The sequence below is a fragment of the Mastomys coucha genome, unplaced genomic scaffold (genome assembly GCF_008632895.1).
Source record: "Mastomys coucha isolate ucsf_1 unplaced genomic scaffold, UCSF_Mcou_1 pScaffold18, whole genome shotgun sequence".
Taxonomy (NCBI): domain Eukaryota; kingdom Metazoa; phylum Chordata; class Mammalia; order Rodentia; family Muridae; genus Mastomys; species Mastomys coucha.
In genome coordinates, this window is record NW_022196900.1 from 43,398,833 (window position 1) to 43,417,396 (window position 18,564).

At 40.1% G+C, this 18,564-nt stretch overlaps 1 protein-coding gene across 4 annotated transcripts in view; it reads left to right on the plus strand.

The window, feature by feature from the left end:
* The window catches only part of Ccdc171 (coiled-coil domain containing 171), a 323,333-nt gene that overhangs the window by 13,362 nt on the left and 291,407 nt on the right, over positions 1 to 18,564 (plus strand). For all 4 annotated transcript variants that reach the window (XM_031377774.1, XM_031377773.1, XM_031377775.1 and 1 more), the window contains 4 exons: positions 4,273 to 4,408; positions 7,261 to 7,435; positions 12,278 to 12,468; positions 15,976 to 16,107. In XM_031377774.1, the coding sequence (XP_031233634.1) occupies positions 4,273 to 4,408; positions 7,261 to 7,435; positions 12,278 to 12,468; positions 15,976 to 16,107 (634 nt within the window). The remainder of the gene's footprint in view (positions 1 to 4,272; positions 4,409 to 7,260; positions 7,436 to 12,277; positions 12,469 to 15,975; positions 16,108 to 18,564) is intronic.

The window sequence follows — 18,564 nt, forward strand, 5'->3', positions numbered from 1 at the left end:
GGGGATGCTGGAGATGCTGGGGGATGCTGGAGATGCTGGGGGATGCTGGGGATGCTGGGGGATGCTGAGGGATGCTGGGGGATGCTAGGGAGGAGGTGCACTGCTCCTGAGGTATGTGCCCTTCCTCATTCTCCTCAAGCATACTGTGAAGTGCTAATGCTCTTAACTTCTAAATTCTGTTTATCAATTCTTTTTCTGTGTGAATTATGCTTTTCATTTTTTATAAAAAAATCTCCAATTAATTTGAGGTCATGGATACTTTTCTCCTTACTTTCAGGAAGTTTTACATTTTTATTTTTTGCTTGTTCCATTTTGTTACTTTTTGTGTACTGTGAGCTTAGGATCTAAATCAACTGTTTTACACATGGATAGCCAGTTAAGTTGTTTCAGAACATTTGTTGGTAATACTGTTTTTCCTCATTCATTCCTGATGATTAATTCCTGAACTATCTTAGCACAGCTGTTGAATCCTTTGTTTTTCCATAGACACTTTAGGATCAGCTTGTCAATTTTTGTGAAAGAGTATTCTGGGGATTTGATAAAAGACTGTATTGAGTCTGTGGATAGAATTGCCATTTTAATAATACTGAGTTTTTAAAATATATATATGATTATGAGATGTCTTTTCCTTTATTTATTTATTTTGTTTGTTTATTTATTTTTTTGATTTTTTTTGAGACAGGCTTTCACTGTGTAGCCTTGGCTCTCCTGGAATTCACTTTGTAGACCAGGCTGATCTTGAACTCACAGATATCCTCTCACTTCTGTTCTTTGAGTGCTGGGATTAAAGGTGTGAATCACCACTTCAATTATTTATGTTTTAACTTTAGTAACTTTTTGTATTTTTTATGGTGTTGTACTTCTTTTTTTTATTTTATTTTATTTTATTTTTTTTTGGCTTTTCGAGACAGGGTTTCTCTGTGTAGCCCTGGCTGTTCTGGAACTCACTGTGTAGACCAGGCTGGCCTCAAATTCAGAAATCTGTCTGTCTCTGCCTCCCAAGTGCTGGGATTAAAGGCATGCGCCACCACTGCCCAGCAGTGTTGTACTTCTGTTAAATTTATTGTTAATCCTTTCCCTTTTTCATGCTATTACAATAGAGTTATTTTTACTAGTATATAGAAATATAATTAAATTTTCTCATTGATCTTTTATTTTTATAACCTGACCTAAAGTGAATTTTTTGTTCTTTTTTTCTTCTTATTGGATTTTTAAAAAGAATTTTCTTATAAAATCATATCCTTTGTAGTAAAAAAGATTTCCAGGGATCAAGCATACCACAAGAAGATCCACAGAGTCAATTAACCTGGGACCATGGGGGCTCACAGAGCCTGGGCCACCAACCAGGGAGCATTCAGGAACTAGACCTAGATGCCCCCACATTTGTAGCAAATGTACAGCTTAGACTTTTTGTGGGTCCCCTAACAAGTGGAGCATAGGCTGTCTCCATCTCTGTTCCCTGCCATTGGATCTCCTTCCCTACCTGGACTTCCTGATCGGGCCTCAGTGTGAGATGATATGCCTAGACCTGCTGGGACTAGATGCCTCAGGGTGGGGTGCTACCCAAGTGGGGCTCCCCTTCTCTTAGGAGAAGAGGAGAGATTAGTGGGTGGAGGGATTTGTAAGGGTAGGACTGGGAAGAGAGGAGGGTTGTCATGGGGATGTAAAGTGAACAAAAAAACCCAACAGATTTCCAGTCCAACATGCATTTCTTTTCCTCCTATTTTTACCTCTCTCCTCTCTTCCTCCTTTTACCATTTAAGACTTCCAAATAAGGGCTGGAGAAATGACTCAGTGGTTAAGAGCACTGACTGCTCTTCCAGAGGTCCTGAGTTCCATTCCCCGCAACCACATGGTGGCTCACACCATCTGTAATGGTATCTGATGCCCTCTTCTGGTGTGTCTGAAGACAGCAACGTTGGACTTGCATACATTAAATTACATTAAATAAATAATTTTTTTTTTTTGGTTTTTCGAGACAGGGTTTCTCTGTATAGCTCTGGCTGTCCTGGAACTCACTCCGTAGACCAGGCTGGCCTTGAACTCAGAAATCCTCCTGCCTCTGCCTCCCAAGTACTGGGATAAAAGGTGTGTGCTATCACCACCTGGCAATAAAATATTTTTTAAAAAAGACTTCCAAATAAAAGTTTTAATAGAGACAGGTGGTGGTGGTACTTAGTTGTGTCTCAGCAGGGTAGCTCTGGGGAGGCTGAGGCAGGGTGGATCTATAGGTTTTGAGGCCAGCCTGGTCTACAGAGTGAGTTTCTACACAGAGAAACTCTGACTGGAACCCACCCCCACAAAAAAGTCTTGAATTACATGGTGTTAATAGCAGTCATCTTTGCTCCTTGTTAGAGGGGCCTTTCCACTTTAACTACTACATATGCTATAAGTAGAGGTTGTTTGTAGATGTTCTTTATGAAGCTGGACATTTGGCTTGGTCTAGTGGTACAGGACTGTAATCTTAGCTGATGAGGCTGAGGCAGGATGATCACATGATCAAGGCTTGCCTGGTCTATAGAGTGCGTTTAAGACTAGCCTGGGCAGCTTGGTGAGGCTGTTCTCAAAAAGTTAAAAGAGCTTAGTAGTGGAGTGTTTGCCTAGCCTATGTGAAGTCCTAAGGTCAGTCCCTAATACTTCTGAGTTTCTTCTCTGTTCTTTGTTAATCTAGGAATCTTTAATAGGTAATTCTATTAACTATCAAAGAACTAAATATGGGTTTCACTGGTTTTTATCTATTCTAATTTAGTGATTTTGAAAGAAATTAAAATTGTATATACATATTATTGAATCCACATTTTTTTATCTCCAGGTCTTATTGCTGTTGGAGAAACACTGCTAATTTCTTTGAGACCGATCTCTTTCTTAATTCCTGGAAACCATCACATTTAGCTCTCAGAGATAGTCTTCTTTTTTATTGGAATGATTTGACATTTTAAAAATGGTACTCTCGGGCTTTTCAATTTTAATCTATATCTATTGACTTGCCACCACAGATAATAGTAATTCAGTTTCCAGTCATATCTGCTTCCTTCCTCTTTTTCCATGTGTGAAGATAGTCTTGGTTAAGTTTGTTATTCAATGTTTATATTGTTATAACCAGGACAACCATCAGCAGAGTTAGCAACATGTGGTATAATAGGACACTGTGAGGCCAAGCAGCAACAGTGACCTGCAGTTCATGTTCCTTATCAAGTTGGATGAAAAGATTGGCTTAGTTACTTTTCTATGGCTGTGCTAAAACACCATGACCAAAGCATCTTTGGGCAGAAAGGGTTTATTTCAGCTTGCAGTTCTTAAGCCCCACTCCATCACTAAGGGAGGTGAGGGCAGGACTGAAGGCAGGAACTAAAGCAGTGGCTTGCTCCTCATGGCTTGTTCAGCCTCCTTTCTTAGACAATTCAGGACTACCTGCCTGGGGCGGCACTGCTCACAATGGGCTGGGCCCTCCCACATCAATCATTAAGCAGGACATTTTCTCATAGACTTGCCTACAGGCCAATCTGATGGAGGCAATTTCTCAACTGAGGTTCCTCTTCCAAGGTGGTACCATCCTTGGGCTTGTGTCAGGTTGACAAACTTTCAACAAGGACAAAGGTAAACAACTGATAGCCTACAGTGTTCTATGCTTCAAGCTTTGGCGTTTGGCGTGTTAGTTGCTTTCCTTCCTCACTGCTGGCTTTGAATCCTTAATCAGTTATCTGCCTGCTTGCCACCTTCTCCTGTTCTATTGCTGGAACTTCATCTTCATGTTTCCTTGTGCTCTGCCTGGGAATATAGTAAAAAAGAAAGAAGCCTCGCTCTTCCAAAAGCATCCAGCTATTGATATGATTGGCTGGTTTAAATATAAATCTTGAGCAGTGTAGTCTACTTTTAGTGGGCAGCATTTTGTTACTAGTGAAATATGACGGCATTTCCCCCACGTTTTGCAGTGGACATGTTTTTCTAGATTGTGAATTTGTTATCTATCCTAGGATCTTATCATATTCTGTTTTTTTTAAAGATTTATTTGTTACTATATGCAAGTATGTATAAGTAGCTGTCTTCAGACACAGCAGAAGAGGGCATCAGCTCTCTTTGTGGATGATTGTAAGACACCATGTGGTGGCTGGGATTTGAACTCAGGACCTTTGGAAGAGCAGTCAGTGTTCTTAACCACTGAGCCATCTCTCCAGTCCTTATCATATTCTGTTTTTACAATAAGCTATAAGAAATGTTGTTGGAATTTTTTATTGCATGAGAGTTATACTTTATTATGACTTTATTTTGTAGGTTGAAAAGTACCTCATTGGATGTAAAACAAATGTTTAAAAATGAAACGGAGTCAGATATGACTGCTGATCTCAGAAAGAAGCTCCATCGGGCTAAGAAGGAGAAATTAGAAATGACAACTAAGCACAACGCAGAGGTAGAATTTATTTTCCTCCCATGTAATATAAAAAGTTGAGTTTCGCCGGGCAATGGTGGCACATGCCTTTAATCCCAGCACTTGGGAGGCAGAGGAAGGCAGATTTCTGAGTTCGAGGCCAGCCTGGTCTACACAGTGAGTTCCAGGACAGCCAGAGCTACACAGAGAAACCCTGTCTTGAATCCTGCCCTTCCAAAAATGTTGAATTTCCTGCTGATTTTGGTTTTATTTCATATTAGAAACAATATTTAACTTTGGTCACTATATCATTCTTATGCTTCAAAGGAAATTGCAATAAAGAAAACACTTTTATACAGCAGAATTGTATAGGGATATTAAAGTTGAACTTTAGCCAGTTATATTTATTTGTATGCTGTCTTTTTTTTTTTTTTTTTTTTTAAAGATTTATTTATTTATTATATGTAAGTACACTGTAGCTGTCTTCAGACACACCAGAAGAGGGCATCAGAACTCATTATGGGTGGTTGTGAGCCACCATGTGGTTGCTGGGATTTGAACTCTTGACCTTCTGAAGAGCAGTCGGTGCTCTTACCCGCTGAGCCATCTCACCAGCCCTGTATGCTGTCTTAAATGTATTTTGATTAGTTAGTTAAAACATTCTACTCTTGTTTGTGTGTATGAGAGTGCATGTGTCATAGCACTCACGTGGAGGGTAGAGGATAACTTGTGGCACCTTGTTTTGCTGAGTAGATTATGTCAACTTGATACAAGCTAGAGTTATTTGAGAGTTAGAAAATGCCTCTGTAAGATCTGGCTACAGAACATTTTCTTAATTAGTTATTGATGGGGAAGGCCCAGCCCATTGTAGGTGGTACCATCCTTGGGCTAGTGGTCATGGGTGTCTAAGAAAGAAGGCTGAGCAAGACATGGGGAAAAAGCCAGTAAGCAGCACTCCTCCATGGCCTCTGCATCAGTTCCTGCTTCTAGGTTCTTGCTCTGTTTGAGTTCCTGTCCTGACTTCCGTCGATGGAGAACAGTGCTACGGAAGTGTAAGCCAAATGACCCTTTTCTTCTCCAACTTGGTTTTTGCTTATGGTGTTTCATTGCAGCCATAGAAACCCTAATTAAGACACTTGTGGTACCAGGGACCGACACTGAGATTGTCAGATATAGGAGCAGGCACTTTTACCAGCTGAACCATCCTGACAGCTAGATGCATTTTAAGTAACAAGCTTGATGTGACCTTATTTGATGTATGTGTTCGATGACTAAAGAATTTATAAATTAGAAAAGTGCTATTTTGAGAGAGCTCTTGTTATGTTACCCAGACCTTCCTCAAATTCAATCCTGCCTCAGTTTCCCAAGACCTGTGATCTTCTGTGTTATTATTGTACATGGCTTAAACCAGACAGTTTTTGAAATTATAATGTAGATTCCTTTAGGATCTGAGTTGTGGAACAGTCTTTTTTGTAAGTACATTTGTATATAAAATTTTAATTAGTGTAATTCAGAAGTTATCTTTGTTTTTGTTTTATTATAACATCTTATTAGTATGTATGTATTTCATATATATGTATATTTCATGTACAGTAGCTATCTTTCCCTTTTAAATGAAGTCATAAATTATATGTGCATGTCTTTACCTTTTATATTTTTATTCTTCATTTCTATATTTAAATCTTAATATCTTTTTGTATTTATATGCTAGCGAGCTACATTCTCAGGTCTTTCAAAAAAATTTTTTTTAAAGCACAGAGTTTTTTGGTTTAAATATTTAGCATTTTTTAACTGAAAAAATTCTATACAATGTATTTTGATTACTTTCCCTGTCCCTACTTCTCCCAGCTCTTCCTCACCTCCCTTCCCACTCAACTCCACTCCCTTTTTAAAACTCTCTTTAAAAACAAAACCAAACACATGATATTTTTACTTTTCTTCAAACTATCATAAAATTTTATTTTTATGTCTTTTACAAAATCTGGTTCATATACTTTTCTGTAGTATGTAGGCCCTTGACCCAAGAGCTCTATAACATATATTTTTTCTTATTTTACTTAGTACATCACAAGTATTAAGTATTATTTAGTATATAAATTATTTATAAATGATAAATGATCTAATCACTGACTATATGATTTTAGAGTAAGAACATTATAGATCCTCACATTCTAGTTTCTGAGTCATTTGTATCATCGTAGTGAATGGAATGTCACACAGGTGGCCCTTTGCTAAAATCTCTGTAATATTCTCACTTCCTAGTCTGTGCTGTCATTGATATTTTAACTAAGAAAAAGAACACATTATTCACTAAATTCTACTTTGTTGCCATGTGCTCCTTTTAAACACTGTTTTTATTTTTATGTGTGTTCATATGTGTCGTGTATGTGGAGGTTACCTTCAGAGGCTAGAAGAGTGTTGGATCTCCTGGAGCTGGAGTCCAGGTGGTTGTGAACTGCCCATCATGATGCTCAGAACTGAGCTGGGGTCCCCTGGAAGGGCAGCCAGCACTGTACACTGATGAGCACCCTCCTCAGCCCTATTTGCTTCTTAAGTACATTTAGGAGATAAAAGGAGAGGACGACATGAAGTTTTTAAGTGTTTATTACATGGCATGCCTTTTTGTTTTCTTGGCATGATTTTGTGACTCACATGCACAGATTTTCCTTTGTTTAATAGGCTTTTCCTCTAGTGCAGTCTCTATAAGGCGCTTATCATTGTCACCTGGTGAAGCAGTATTTCTTTCCTAATGTTCCAGAAAACGTCAGACTATGAATTCTGGTAAACACAAAGCGAGGTTTCGCCAAGTATTGTAAATGCCTGTTGTAATGCAGTCTCATCAACTTATAGACGTGTTTTAGTGCTAGTTGATGAGCTCAGGAATCTGTTTTTAGCTGTCAAGCTATGAGAGCCAGATTGCCAGGCTGCGGTCTGAGGTGGAAAAAGGAGAAGCGCTGCGACAGCGTCTGGAGTACGACCTGGCTGTCGCTAGGAAGGAGGCTGGTCTGGGAAGACGGGCAGCGGAGGAGAGACTGGCCGAGGCGCAGCAGATTCAAGAGAAGCTCTGCGGTAAGGCAGCATCTCCTCTTCCAGTTCAGGGCAAAGCTTTGTTCCGCATCCGAGCTTGCTGTTGCACATCCCTATTGGATCTCAGGTGGGGTTTTTCACCCATGGGACTAGATGTGTGTTTGTAAGATGTTTAAATTCTTCTGTTTCCATGTTGGGGACACTGAATTGGGTTTTCAGTTCTACATTAATTTATTTTCAGTTTTTTTTTTTTTTTTTTTTTTTTTTTTTTTTGTGCGTGGGAAGGATGTAATGTATCCCAGGGTAGCTCATACTTCTGTGTAGCTGAAGATGACCTTGAACTTGTGCTCTTTGTTGCATCTTGCTCCTGATATGTGTAGTGTTCGGGTTGACTGAACAGAGTGCTTTGTGAATTACTAGTCTACTATTCTACCAGCTAAACTCTATCCTCAGCCCAATTAATATTATATGTTATTACATGTATAGAGAAAGAATACAGAATTCTGATAATCAGGGGTTTAGGATTCTTGTTCTTTAAGCAATATGAAAAATCACAAAGTGTGTGTGTTCTATATACACTCTAGGCCCCCTTTAACATATAATTTGAGTCAAAATTTCTAACCAAACAGTCTGCATATTCAAGAAACACTAAAAGTGACCTTGTTGATTCTGTAGGTTTCTGTGTCACTGCATTTGATTATATGCCTTGAAAAGAAAAAGACACTAAATTTAACCCTCTAAATCCTCTGTTATGTAGGAATTAGTTATTATAATAACTAATATTAAGTAATAAACAAACTATTATTTAAAGTATAAATTGATGTCTGCAAATTCACTTAGATTACCATATAACTAAAGCAAGCATCCAGATCATGTTATAAGAATGGACATAAAGTAAGTATTGAGTTGTACTTATATAATGAAATATTACTCAGCCATAAAAAGGGACCAATACTAATACATAAAGTTAATGAATCTTAGAAATATGTTGAGCAAAAGAAATTTTTTAGGCTGGGCAGGGTGGCACACGCCTTTAATCCAAGCACTTGGGAGGCAGAGGCAGGCATATTTCTGAGTTCGAGGCCAGCCTGGTCTACAGAGTGAGTTCCAGGACAGCCAGGGCTATGCAGAGAAACCCTGTCTCGAAAAACAAAACAAAAAAACCAAACAAACAACCCCCCCCCAAAATTTTTTTTATACATGAGGACATCTCATGTGATTTTTTTTTTTTTTTTTTTGGTATATAAAGCTAATTGTTAGTGAATAAAATCTGAATAGTGGTTTCCCCTGAAGTGAGTAGGCAGGCAGTAGGCAAAAAATATGAGGGAGCTTGAGGCTAGGAAATGCCTCAAGAGGTTAAGAGAACTGACTATCCTTTAAGAGGACCTGGGTTCAATTCCCAGCACCCACAGAGCAGCTCAAAACTGTTAACTCCAACCAACTCCCAGGAACCCAATATCCTCTTAGCTTCTGTAGGCACCAAGCATGCAAGTGGTGGACATATATGCATGTAGGCAAAATACCTATATACATAAAATAAAATAGAAATTAAAGAAATATGAGGGGGGTTTGGGTTAAAGGATTTTTTTTTTTTATATTTTGATAATGGTTTGGATTACATGGGGGTATGACGTTTAGGTAAGCTAAGAGAAGTATACCTAAATATCTTACATTTGTAGGATCCTAAATGGTAAAGATCTGTTCATCTCAGTGTACATAAATTTTACTTAAAATAGTAAGACTGTATCATATCCAGTTAGCAATCACATTAGCAGTTTTTCTATTGATGTATGTAATGAATTGCGAGAGTGAGATGCCCCGAGCTCTCTATGTGGTTAGAAATACATACACAGTATGATGGAGTACTGGGTATAAATGGATGGGTGTGTGTATAGATGGATGAATGTCTGATAAAACAACTGTAGCAAAAATGTAACAATTGCCTAGGGCAGGCTGGAGGATTTTAAATATTTTCTATGCATCCATGTTTCCCCCTACAAGCATGTCTGTGTACCATGTATGTATGTGGTGCTTGCGGAGCCTGAAGCCGGCACCTGCTTCTTATCTTTCTTTCAAAGAGCATACTGCTTTGGAATCACTCCCATTTCCTAGCAGAAGATGAAGTGCTTGAGCTCGGCAATGGTCAAATAGAGGGGCCTGGTGAACCCAGGAAGATCATATATCTAACACTAAGTGTACAGGAACCATCTCCTCCAGTTATCTTTCCAGAAGCTGCTACCCCACCCCTATACCTCATGTAGGAATTTGGAGGCCTTTTCTGCAAGTGAAGACAAATCTAATGATATTGATGGTGTGGGCTTCTCGGTAAATGACACTTTTAGATTATCCTCTAGTGGGGCTGGAGAGATAGCTGAGTGGTTAAGAACACTGACTGCTCTTCCAGAGGTCCCGAGTTCAATTCCCAGCAACCACATGGTGGCTCACAACCATCTGTAATGAGGTCCGATGCCTTCTTCTGGTGTGTCTGACAGCCGCAGTGTATTCATAGACATAAAACAAATATATAAAAAAAGATTATTTTTCAGTAAAGACACAGTTCTCAGCTTGTCACTCACAAGGCCAGAAGATGGGAATATTGTCTATAGTTTCATTACTCTTCATTGAGTAGGTTACCAAGAATCATCAGATATGTGAGAAAATCCTTTAAAAGGATGCACACTGGCTGTGCTTCTGCCTTTGGCGTAATCCGGCACTGTGGTGAGCAGGAATGGAAGGAATGAAGCTTGTCAGCTTGTCAGGGCAGGTGGGCTGGAAGGGAATGTTGTCTTGAGTGCTAGGGGGCCGAGGGGGCTGGAGGGGGAACAGCCTTCTTGGAGATGGGGTTCAGTGTTCCAGCTCTCTTTATTGGGGTGGAGGTAATAAGGGTTATATAAACCTTAGGCAGTGGGTACGGGTTTTTGGGGGTGTACATCGTTGGCTGGGCTGAGGTGCTGGGAATGCTTCATTTGAATGAAGGTGAATTCCAGGTGCTGGCTGGATTCGTCCTTATAGGGAGAGAGGAAGTTAAACCTTTAATTTTGTCATGAGGCTACATGCCTACCTCAAGGCAGGTAAGGGTTCTGTGGCATGGAGGCCCAGAACAGAGAGAGAGAGCAATCTTTACTCCTGCCAGTCTCAAGATGAGAATTTGGGGGTTTGAACACGCCTCTACCTTGTTCTTGCCCCAGGCCTGCCTCCAGAGCACCTGTTGGTCCTATTTGGTTTCCAGGAAGCTCACAATCATGTGTATCCAGTAAGAGGGAATCTAATGCCCTCTTCTAATCTCTAAGGGCATCAGACACACGTGCGATGTTCATATGCACAAGGAGGCAAAAGACATAAAAAAAAAATCTTAGAAAAAAATAAAGTACCTCTACATGTCACCGCTTTTAAAAGATAAATATAGAGCTGGAGTGATGGCTCAGTGTGTAAGAGTCCCAAGCCTGTAAGTTCTTAAGCCTGAGGGCCTAAGTTCAAATACCCAGCACCACATAGAAAGCTGCATGGCCAAATATATGCATGCAACTTCATGTTGTAAAGTGGCCATAGACAGCAGGATCATTAGGGCTTGCTGGCCAGCAGCTGAGCTCAGATTCCCCTAAGACCCTGTTTCAGAGGAATGTGGTGGAGGGTGACAAAGCAGGCCAGCTGACACCTTTCTGTGGCCTTGGCACATACCACACACTCATACACAAACAGACACACAGAATAAAATAATAAAGTAGGCCCACGTAAGGCCTTGCTCAAAAAGGGAAAATACACATTTAGTTTATTTTCTTATAAAACTATTATTGTAAAGAAGTGGCTCATGTACCATGTATGTGTGTGTGTGTGTGTGTGTGTGTGTGTGTGTGTGTATGTGTGTCTATGTGATGGGATGCATGGGAGAGGTCAGAAAATAATGTTTTCAAAGTTAGTTCTTTCCTTTCATTGTAGAATCTGGGAATAAAACTCAGGTTATCAGGCTTCTGAGGCTAGTGATTTGATCCTCTGAGCTAGCTATTTGCAGGCAAGGATTCATTTACTTATGTATGTATATATGTCTTTTTTTTTCAAAACAGGGTTTCTTTTTTTAAAAGATTTATTATTTATTTTATATATATGAGTACACACTGTAGCTGTACAGATAGTTGTGAGCCTCCATCTGGTTGTTGGGAATTGACTTTTAGGACCTCTGCTTGCTCTGGTCAGCCCCGCTTGCTCCAGTAGACCCTGCTTGCTCAGTCCCTGCTTTCTCTGGCTCAGAGATTTATTTATTATTATAAATAAGTACACTGTAGCTGTCTTCAAATGCACTGGAAGAAGGCATCAGATCTCATTACAGGTGGTTGTGAGCCACCATGTGGTTGCTGGGATTTGAACTCAGGACCTTCGGAAGAACAGTCAGTAGTACTCTTACCTGCTGAGCCATCTTACCAGCCCAAAACAGGGCTTCTCTGTGTAGCTGTGGCTGTCCTGTCCTGGAGCTCCCTCTGTAAGCCCTGCTGGCCTTGAACTCTGTGATCTGTCTTTGCTTCCAGAGTGCTGGGATTAAAGGTGTATGCCACCACACTGGCCCAGATTTATTTTCTTGAACAGAGGAAAAAGTTAGCACTAGGTGCAGCTGGTGGTGGAGGTGTACCCAAACATGGCATGCCTTCAAGAATATGCCATATTGGCTCATAGCAATACGTCCATCTAAGAGAAGAAAGAGATTGAAAATCGATAATGTTGTACAGGCATAGCGAATCTTCCTAGAGATTACCAAAGGGAGAAAGTTCAATATTTTGTCCTAAAGATCATGTTGTAAATAAAGTCAGCCCCATTGGTTAGATTCTTAGACTCTTAAGGAATTAATTTGTGGTTATAAATAAATATGTTAAGTATCCTGTCATATTTTAATAGCTCAGAATTCAGAACTTCAAGGAAAGGCAAATGAGATTGATAAAGCATTTCAGACTTCCCAAGAGAAATGGAGAGAAGAATGCAGGAGATTTGAACATGATTTGGAGGAACGAGACAATATAATTCAAAATTGCAATCAAGAATACGAGTTACTTATGCAAGAAAAAAACAGGCTACAAAAAACTCTACAGGTAAAATACATAGTGAACGTTTCTTCATATAATATCCATTGAGATGAGTATTACATTAAACTATCCTTGCTTCCCTCCCTCTCTCTCTCTCCCTCTCCCTCTCTCCCTCCCCCTCCCTCCCTCTCCCCCTTCCCTTTAGAGGCATTTTTACATATCTGCTGTGTTGTGCTTCAGCAATGCTCTTTATTTTGTGAAAAGCCTTTGCGATCTCTAGTCTCTGTGGTAGAGTCCTTACCTTGACTGGCTGAGGCCTTGGGTTTGATCCCCAGCACCACAAATAATTGGAAGAAAACCAACAAAAACGAAACAAACAAAAGGCAAAAACGATATGCAAAAAGAAACCAACAACTCCTCTAGATGTACTGTGAATTAAGACCCATATTCCCTTTGTTCGAGCAACATTAAAATGTGGAATTTAAAAAGCGTGGGTTCTGGATTTCAGTTTGAATATGCAATAAATACAGAAAATCATGTTTTATAATGCCTTTTAATGTAGAGCATATTCTATGATGAATTGTGAAATGCAAAACATTTAATTTTTACTCAGGCTACTGTGAGTTGTATATTTTCTTTTTCTTTCTTTCTTTCTTTTTTTTTTAAAGATTTATTTATTTATTATGTGTTTAGTATTCTGCTTGCATGCATGCCTATAGGCCAGAAGAGGGCATCAGATCTCATTATAGATGGTTATGAGTCACCTTGTGGTTGTTGGGAATTGAACTCAGGATCCCTGAAAGAGCAACCAGTGCTCTTAACCACTGAGCCATCTCTCCATCTCCTATTTGTTTCTTTTTGTTTTTTTTTGAATAAGGTTTCTCTCTGTAGCCCCGGCAGTCCTGGAACTACTCTGCAGACCAGGCTGGCCTTGAACTCAGAGATCTGTCTGCCTCTGCCTTCTAAGCGTGGGATTAAAGGTGTATGTCACAGCTGCCCAGTTATAATAGTTTAATTTTTAAAAAAAAAAACAAAAGAAAAATCTAAAAAGGTTCTATACTTACCTTAAGTATACATTATTTTTCCACATTGCTGCATCATTTCATGGTCTAAGGACTTGACCTGACTGAGGAGATAAGTGAGTGAAGAAAGGACAGACAAAGGGACATAGAACAGCTGGTTTTGGGTGTTTTGGGCTCTCTGATGAAGAGGCCCCAGTGTCCTGGAAGCTCAGCATGTTTCTTATTACAGTTAAACGGTAGGGCAGCTTACTACATACAGGTAGACTAGGAGGCAGGGTTATGCTGTACAGGTGAACAAGAGGCAGGGATGGTCTTCAGGCCATAAACATCTCGGGAGGAAGCTATGGTGGACATTTTCAGCACACACTGTTAACATTTGCACTTGGGCCCCAGGAAGGCTTTGGCATTCTTTTGAGCCTCACCTGGGGCAGGTTCTGCTACTCCCATGGGACTGAGGCATTGGTCCTTGACCTGGCTGTGCCCACGTCAAACAACACATGTTCATTTACTTTACTTGTACCCTATACTGCATCTTTACTAAAATATGATTTTACCAAAGCACTTAGTACATGTAAAAGTTTTGTTATAAACATACCCACATCTCTCTTATTTTCTCCCTGTCAATTATCCTGGCTTGTGTATTGGTTACCACCGCATTGCTCTGCCCTGGTATTTGGATGGCGGGTGTGCAGGTATGGCTAGTCTCTAAGTCCTTGAGTGGACATGTGTTACTCTGCCTGGGTAAAATGTGACACCAGGAGGAAAGAAGGGTGATGGTGGCAGCGTTTCTTACATCAATTAGCCCGCACCTTCAGGAATGAAATCTCAATATGATCTTGTCAACACTTAGGATGTCTCTGCTTTGAGTTTAGACTGTTTGTGCACTGAGGTCTCAGAGGGGTCTGGGTTGAACTGAAGTCACCTTTAAGTCCCGGAGGTAGGGGAAGCCTCAGGCTCTAGAGACTTTTTGCTACTGAAAGTTATAAGTGTAATATCTCTAAAACAGATCCATGTGGTCGAAGCCTCTTTTCCCTCACATGGACCATAAACCTTCTCTTCTCATGTTAATGAAGACTTCATTTTAAACCTGTAGACTAGAAAACTGATCTGCAGGGAACCTGTACTAAGGTTCTGAACCTATATTTAACTAGATCTTATAAATTTGGTGTAATAGAAAAATTAAAAGAAAAAGCCTTTGAAACTATTCTTTAACTATAGAACTAAAAATTTGTTATAGTCTGAACTAAATATTTGTATTTTCAAAGTTTTAACATTTAGGAATTTTTTATTCTGATTTATTTATTTATTTATTTGGTTTTTTGAGACAGGGTTTCTCTGTGTAGCTCTGGCTGTCCTGGAACTCACTCTGTAGACCAGGCTGGCCTCAAACTCAGAAATCTGCCTGCCTCTGCCTCCCAAGTGCTGGGATTAAAGTTGTGCGCCACCACCGCCTGGCCTCTATTCTGATTTATTGAACAATAGGCTTTCTCTTCTTTTCGAACCACCTTTTTTCTTGGCCAGGTTTGCATATATATTTTAGGGGTAATACTGTTTACTCACAGGTAAAGATGACCATATTAACTGGAATTTATTTTTATTTTATTTTATTTTTTTACAGTGACACTCTAAAGATTTATTTATTTATTATTATACATAAGTACACTGTATCTGTCTTTAGACACACCAGAAGAGGGCGTCAGATCTCATTACAGATGGTTGTGAGCCACCATGTGGTTGCTGGGATTTGAACTCGGGACCTTCGGAAGAGCAGTCAGTGCTCTTACCTGCTGAGCCATCTCTCCATCCCTGGAATTTATTTTTGCTTCTTTCATTATGTCCCAACCTCTGATGTTAAATTACTCAGATTTATATTCTGACAATCAAAATAGTACTTTTATTAAGTTTTTTTTTTTTTTTTTTTTTTTTTTTTTTGCTTTTCAAGACAGGGTTTCTCTGTGTAGCACTGGCTGTCTTGGAACTCACGCTGGCCTCAGAAATCCACCTGCCTCTGCCTCCCAAGTGCTGGGATTAAAGGTGTGTGCCACTACTGCCCCACCTTTTGTTAAGATTTTAAATGTAGGGGGCTGGATCTGTAATGGCATCTGATGCCCTCTTCTGGTATGTCTGAAGACAGTGACAGTGTACTCATATACACGAAATAAATAAATGAATATTTAAAAAAATATTTTAAATGTGACTTATTAATTTTTTTTGAGATGGAATTTCATGTGTTCTTGGTTGTCTTTGAACTCTTAGTATAGACAAGGCTGACTATGTACTTGTGATTATTCTGCTTCCACCTCCCATGTCCTCAGAGTATAGGTGTGCATCACCATGCCTGGTGTTACACACAGCTGGGCATTGAATCCAGGGCTTGAAGCGTGCTAAGCAACTACTAGTAACTATATCCCCGGTACTGATTTTAACATGGATTAAGAGTTTTTAACAATCTTTTGGAAGGGAGAACCCATTTGTGCATTTAAAGTAGGTTAAAAGATAAAAGGTAAGCTTTGTAGATGTAATAGTAAAGCAAGATTTTATTCACATAAAGGAAGCACTGGAAAAGCATGAGCAAGAGAAGATTGAGATGGAGTCTCGTGTCAGGGAGACCGCTTTGGATGAATTTAGATTACAAGAAGAGCAGTGGGAAGCAGAACGAAGAGAGCTACAGCTTATAGTACAGGTATTTAAAAGTAATTCACTTTCTAAATATGCTTCTTGATGCCTAGGACATTAACATTTTGTTAATAAGATAATCTACTAGCTCAGGCAACGTGAAAATCAATCCCACGTCTTTGGTTTCTGGAAGGCCATGTTTCACTTGCAATGACGTGACAGTAGGGTAGCTGTTGTAAATAGACACATTTAATATTGCAGTTGGATGGCTTCATTGTATAGTGTATTTGATTTATAGATTTTTTTTTTAAAAAATGTATTTATTCATTTTATGTGAGTACACTGTTGCTGTCTTCAGACACACCAGAAGAAGGCATCAGGTCCCATTACAGATGGTTATGAGCCACCGTGTGGTTGCTGGGAATTGAACTCAGGACCTCTGGAAGAGCAGTCAGTGCTCTTAGTCGCTGAGCCATCCCTCCAGCCTGATTTATAGATTTTTATGTATTTATTTTTGAGACAGGGTCTCATGGAGACCAGGCTGGACTCAGACTTGCTGCATATCTCTTGCTGTCCCTGAACTACTCCTGAGTCTCCTGCCTCTCCCTTCTGAGAGCTGAGATTGTAGGCATGAGCCAGCACGCTCACCTGAGTATATGATTTTCATTAATGTTTATTAGGATACATTAGTTATACATAATAGTGAGTTGTTGCTGTGACACTTTTATCCATGTATACAGTGTGTTTGATCATATTCACATCATTACCTTTTCTTTGTCCAGCAGCACTCCTCCCACTCGAGTGTCTTCCTTGGGGGTGACCTATTGTATTTAGTTATGGCTGCCCATGGGAGCATGGATGGGGGATTATCGCAGGAGCGTGGGCAGCTCAGCAGTGGTTGTAGCACAGGCGATGGTGCCTCTTCTTCCCCTAGAACCATGAGCTGCCTGTAGACACTACAGAAGGCTGGGGCCACACGAGGGCCTCCTCCTAGCACCCATTAACCATCTACAAATTCTTCGGGATGGATGCAGCCTCACAAACCCCTTCCTCTCTCCAGGGCAGTGTTGTTGACAGGTCAAATCTTGTACAAGTCATGGTAGGTGCTGAGAATGCAAATAAGGTTGTGGCCTGACCAGAGGACAGCTCCACAGCATTCCCAATAATCCACCGGTTCTTACCTTCTTTCCCTTTTCATGCCCATGAACCATGGAGAGGCTGATATAGATGTCCCACTTAGGGCTGAGCAGTTACCGTCACATGTTCTTCTTTTGAAGGACTTACTAATTTATTATGTGAGTGAGTATTTGCCTGCTTGTACTGTTTGTGCACTGTGTACGTGTCTAGTGTCTGTGGAGGCCAGATCTGGATCTGGCACTGCATCCCCTGGAACGGACAGTTGTAAGCCACTGTGTGGATGCTAGAAACTGAACCTCGGTTCTCTGGAAGAACAGTGGGTACACTTAATCTGGGCCGTTTCTCTAGCTCCTACAGTCAGGTGTTCTCAACACTTTGACTAGTTACCATAATCTGTAGTAACTGTTAACTACTGCAAAAAGATGCTTTTCTGCTTAAAGCTGTTAGCAGCATTTGTCTGTGGGCATAAACGTAAATATTTAGATTTTTGTTTTGTTTTGTTTTGAGGCCATGTCTTGCTGTGTAGCTCTGTCTATCTTGAAACTCACTGTGTAGACCAGGCCTGCCTCTGCCTCCTAAGTGCTGGGATTAAAGGTGTGCACTACTGCTACACTCAGCTATACACATAAGAGTTTGAATTATGAAAACTTCATTGTAAAGAACTTGCAAATACAAAAAAAAAATCCCTCAAATCTTATACACATCAATGAACTTATATATAGTTAGAATATCTATTCTTTTTTTTAAAAAAAGATTTATTTATTTACTATATGTAAATACACTGTAGTTGTCTTCAGACACCCCAGAAGAGGGCATCAGATCTAGTAACGGATGGTTGTCAGCCACCATGTGGTGGTTGCTGGGATTTGAACTCAGGACCTTCGGAAGAGCCGTCAGTGCTCTTAACTGCTGAGCCATCTCTCCAGCCCCCAGAATAGCTATTCTTAAGTTGTGCTGTTTCATATTAAATTTTACACTTTCGCTGTCAATTGTGTTTTTACACACTTTTACACACCACGCACACAAAGAAACACACAACACCTTGAAAAATTATGACAGAGTTAGACTGGGAACTAATTAGCTGTATATCCTCTTGCCATGGACTGGGTTGCTGTGAGGACCTCTTGCTCTGCTGGATGAGAGTTCTGGTCAGGTGGTCAAAGAATTTGGCGAGTCACAAACAGAGTCAACACAAGGAAGTGTTGAGTCTGAGTGTATTTTCTCAAAAATGGCATCAGACTTTTACAGTCATTATAAAAGAGAAATGAAAAATCTGGCAGCTCAGCGGTTGAGGTACATCTGAGGCCACCTGAAACATACTGGGTCTAAAGCAGCCACCTCTTCTGGACAGGCGCTGCACCCCTGGGCCTGAGTGCTCTGGCCCGGG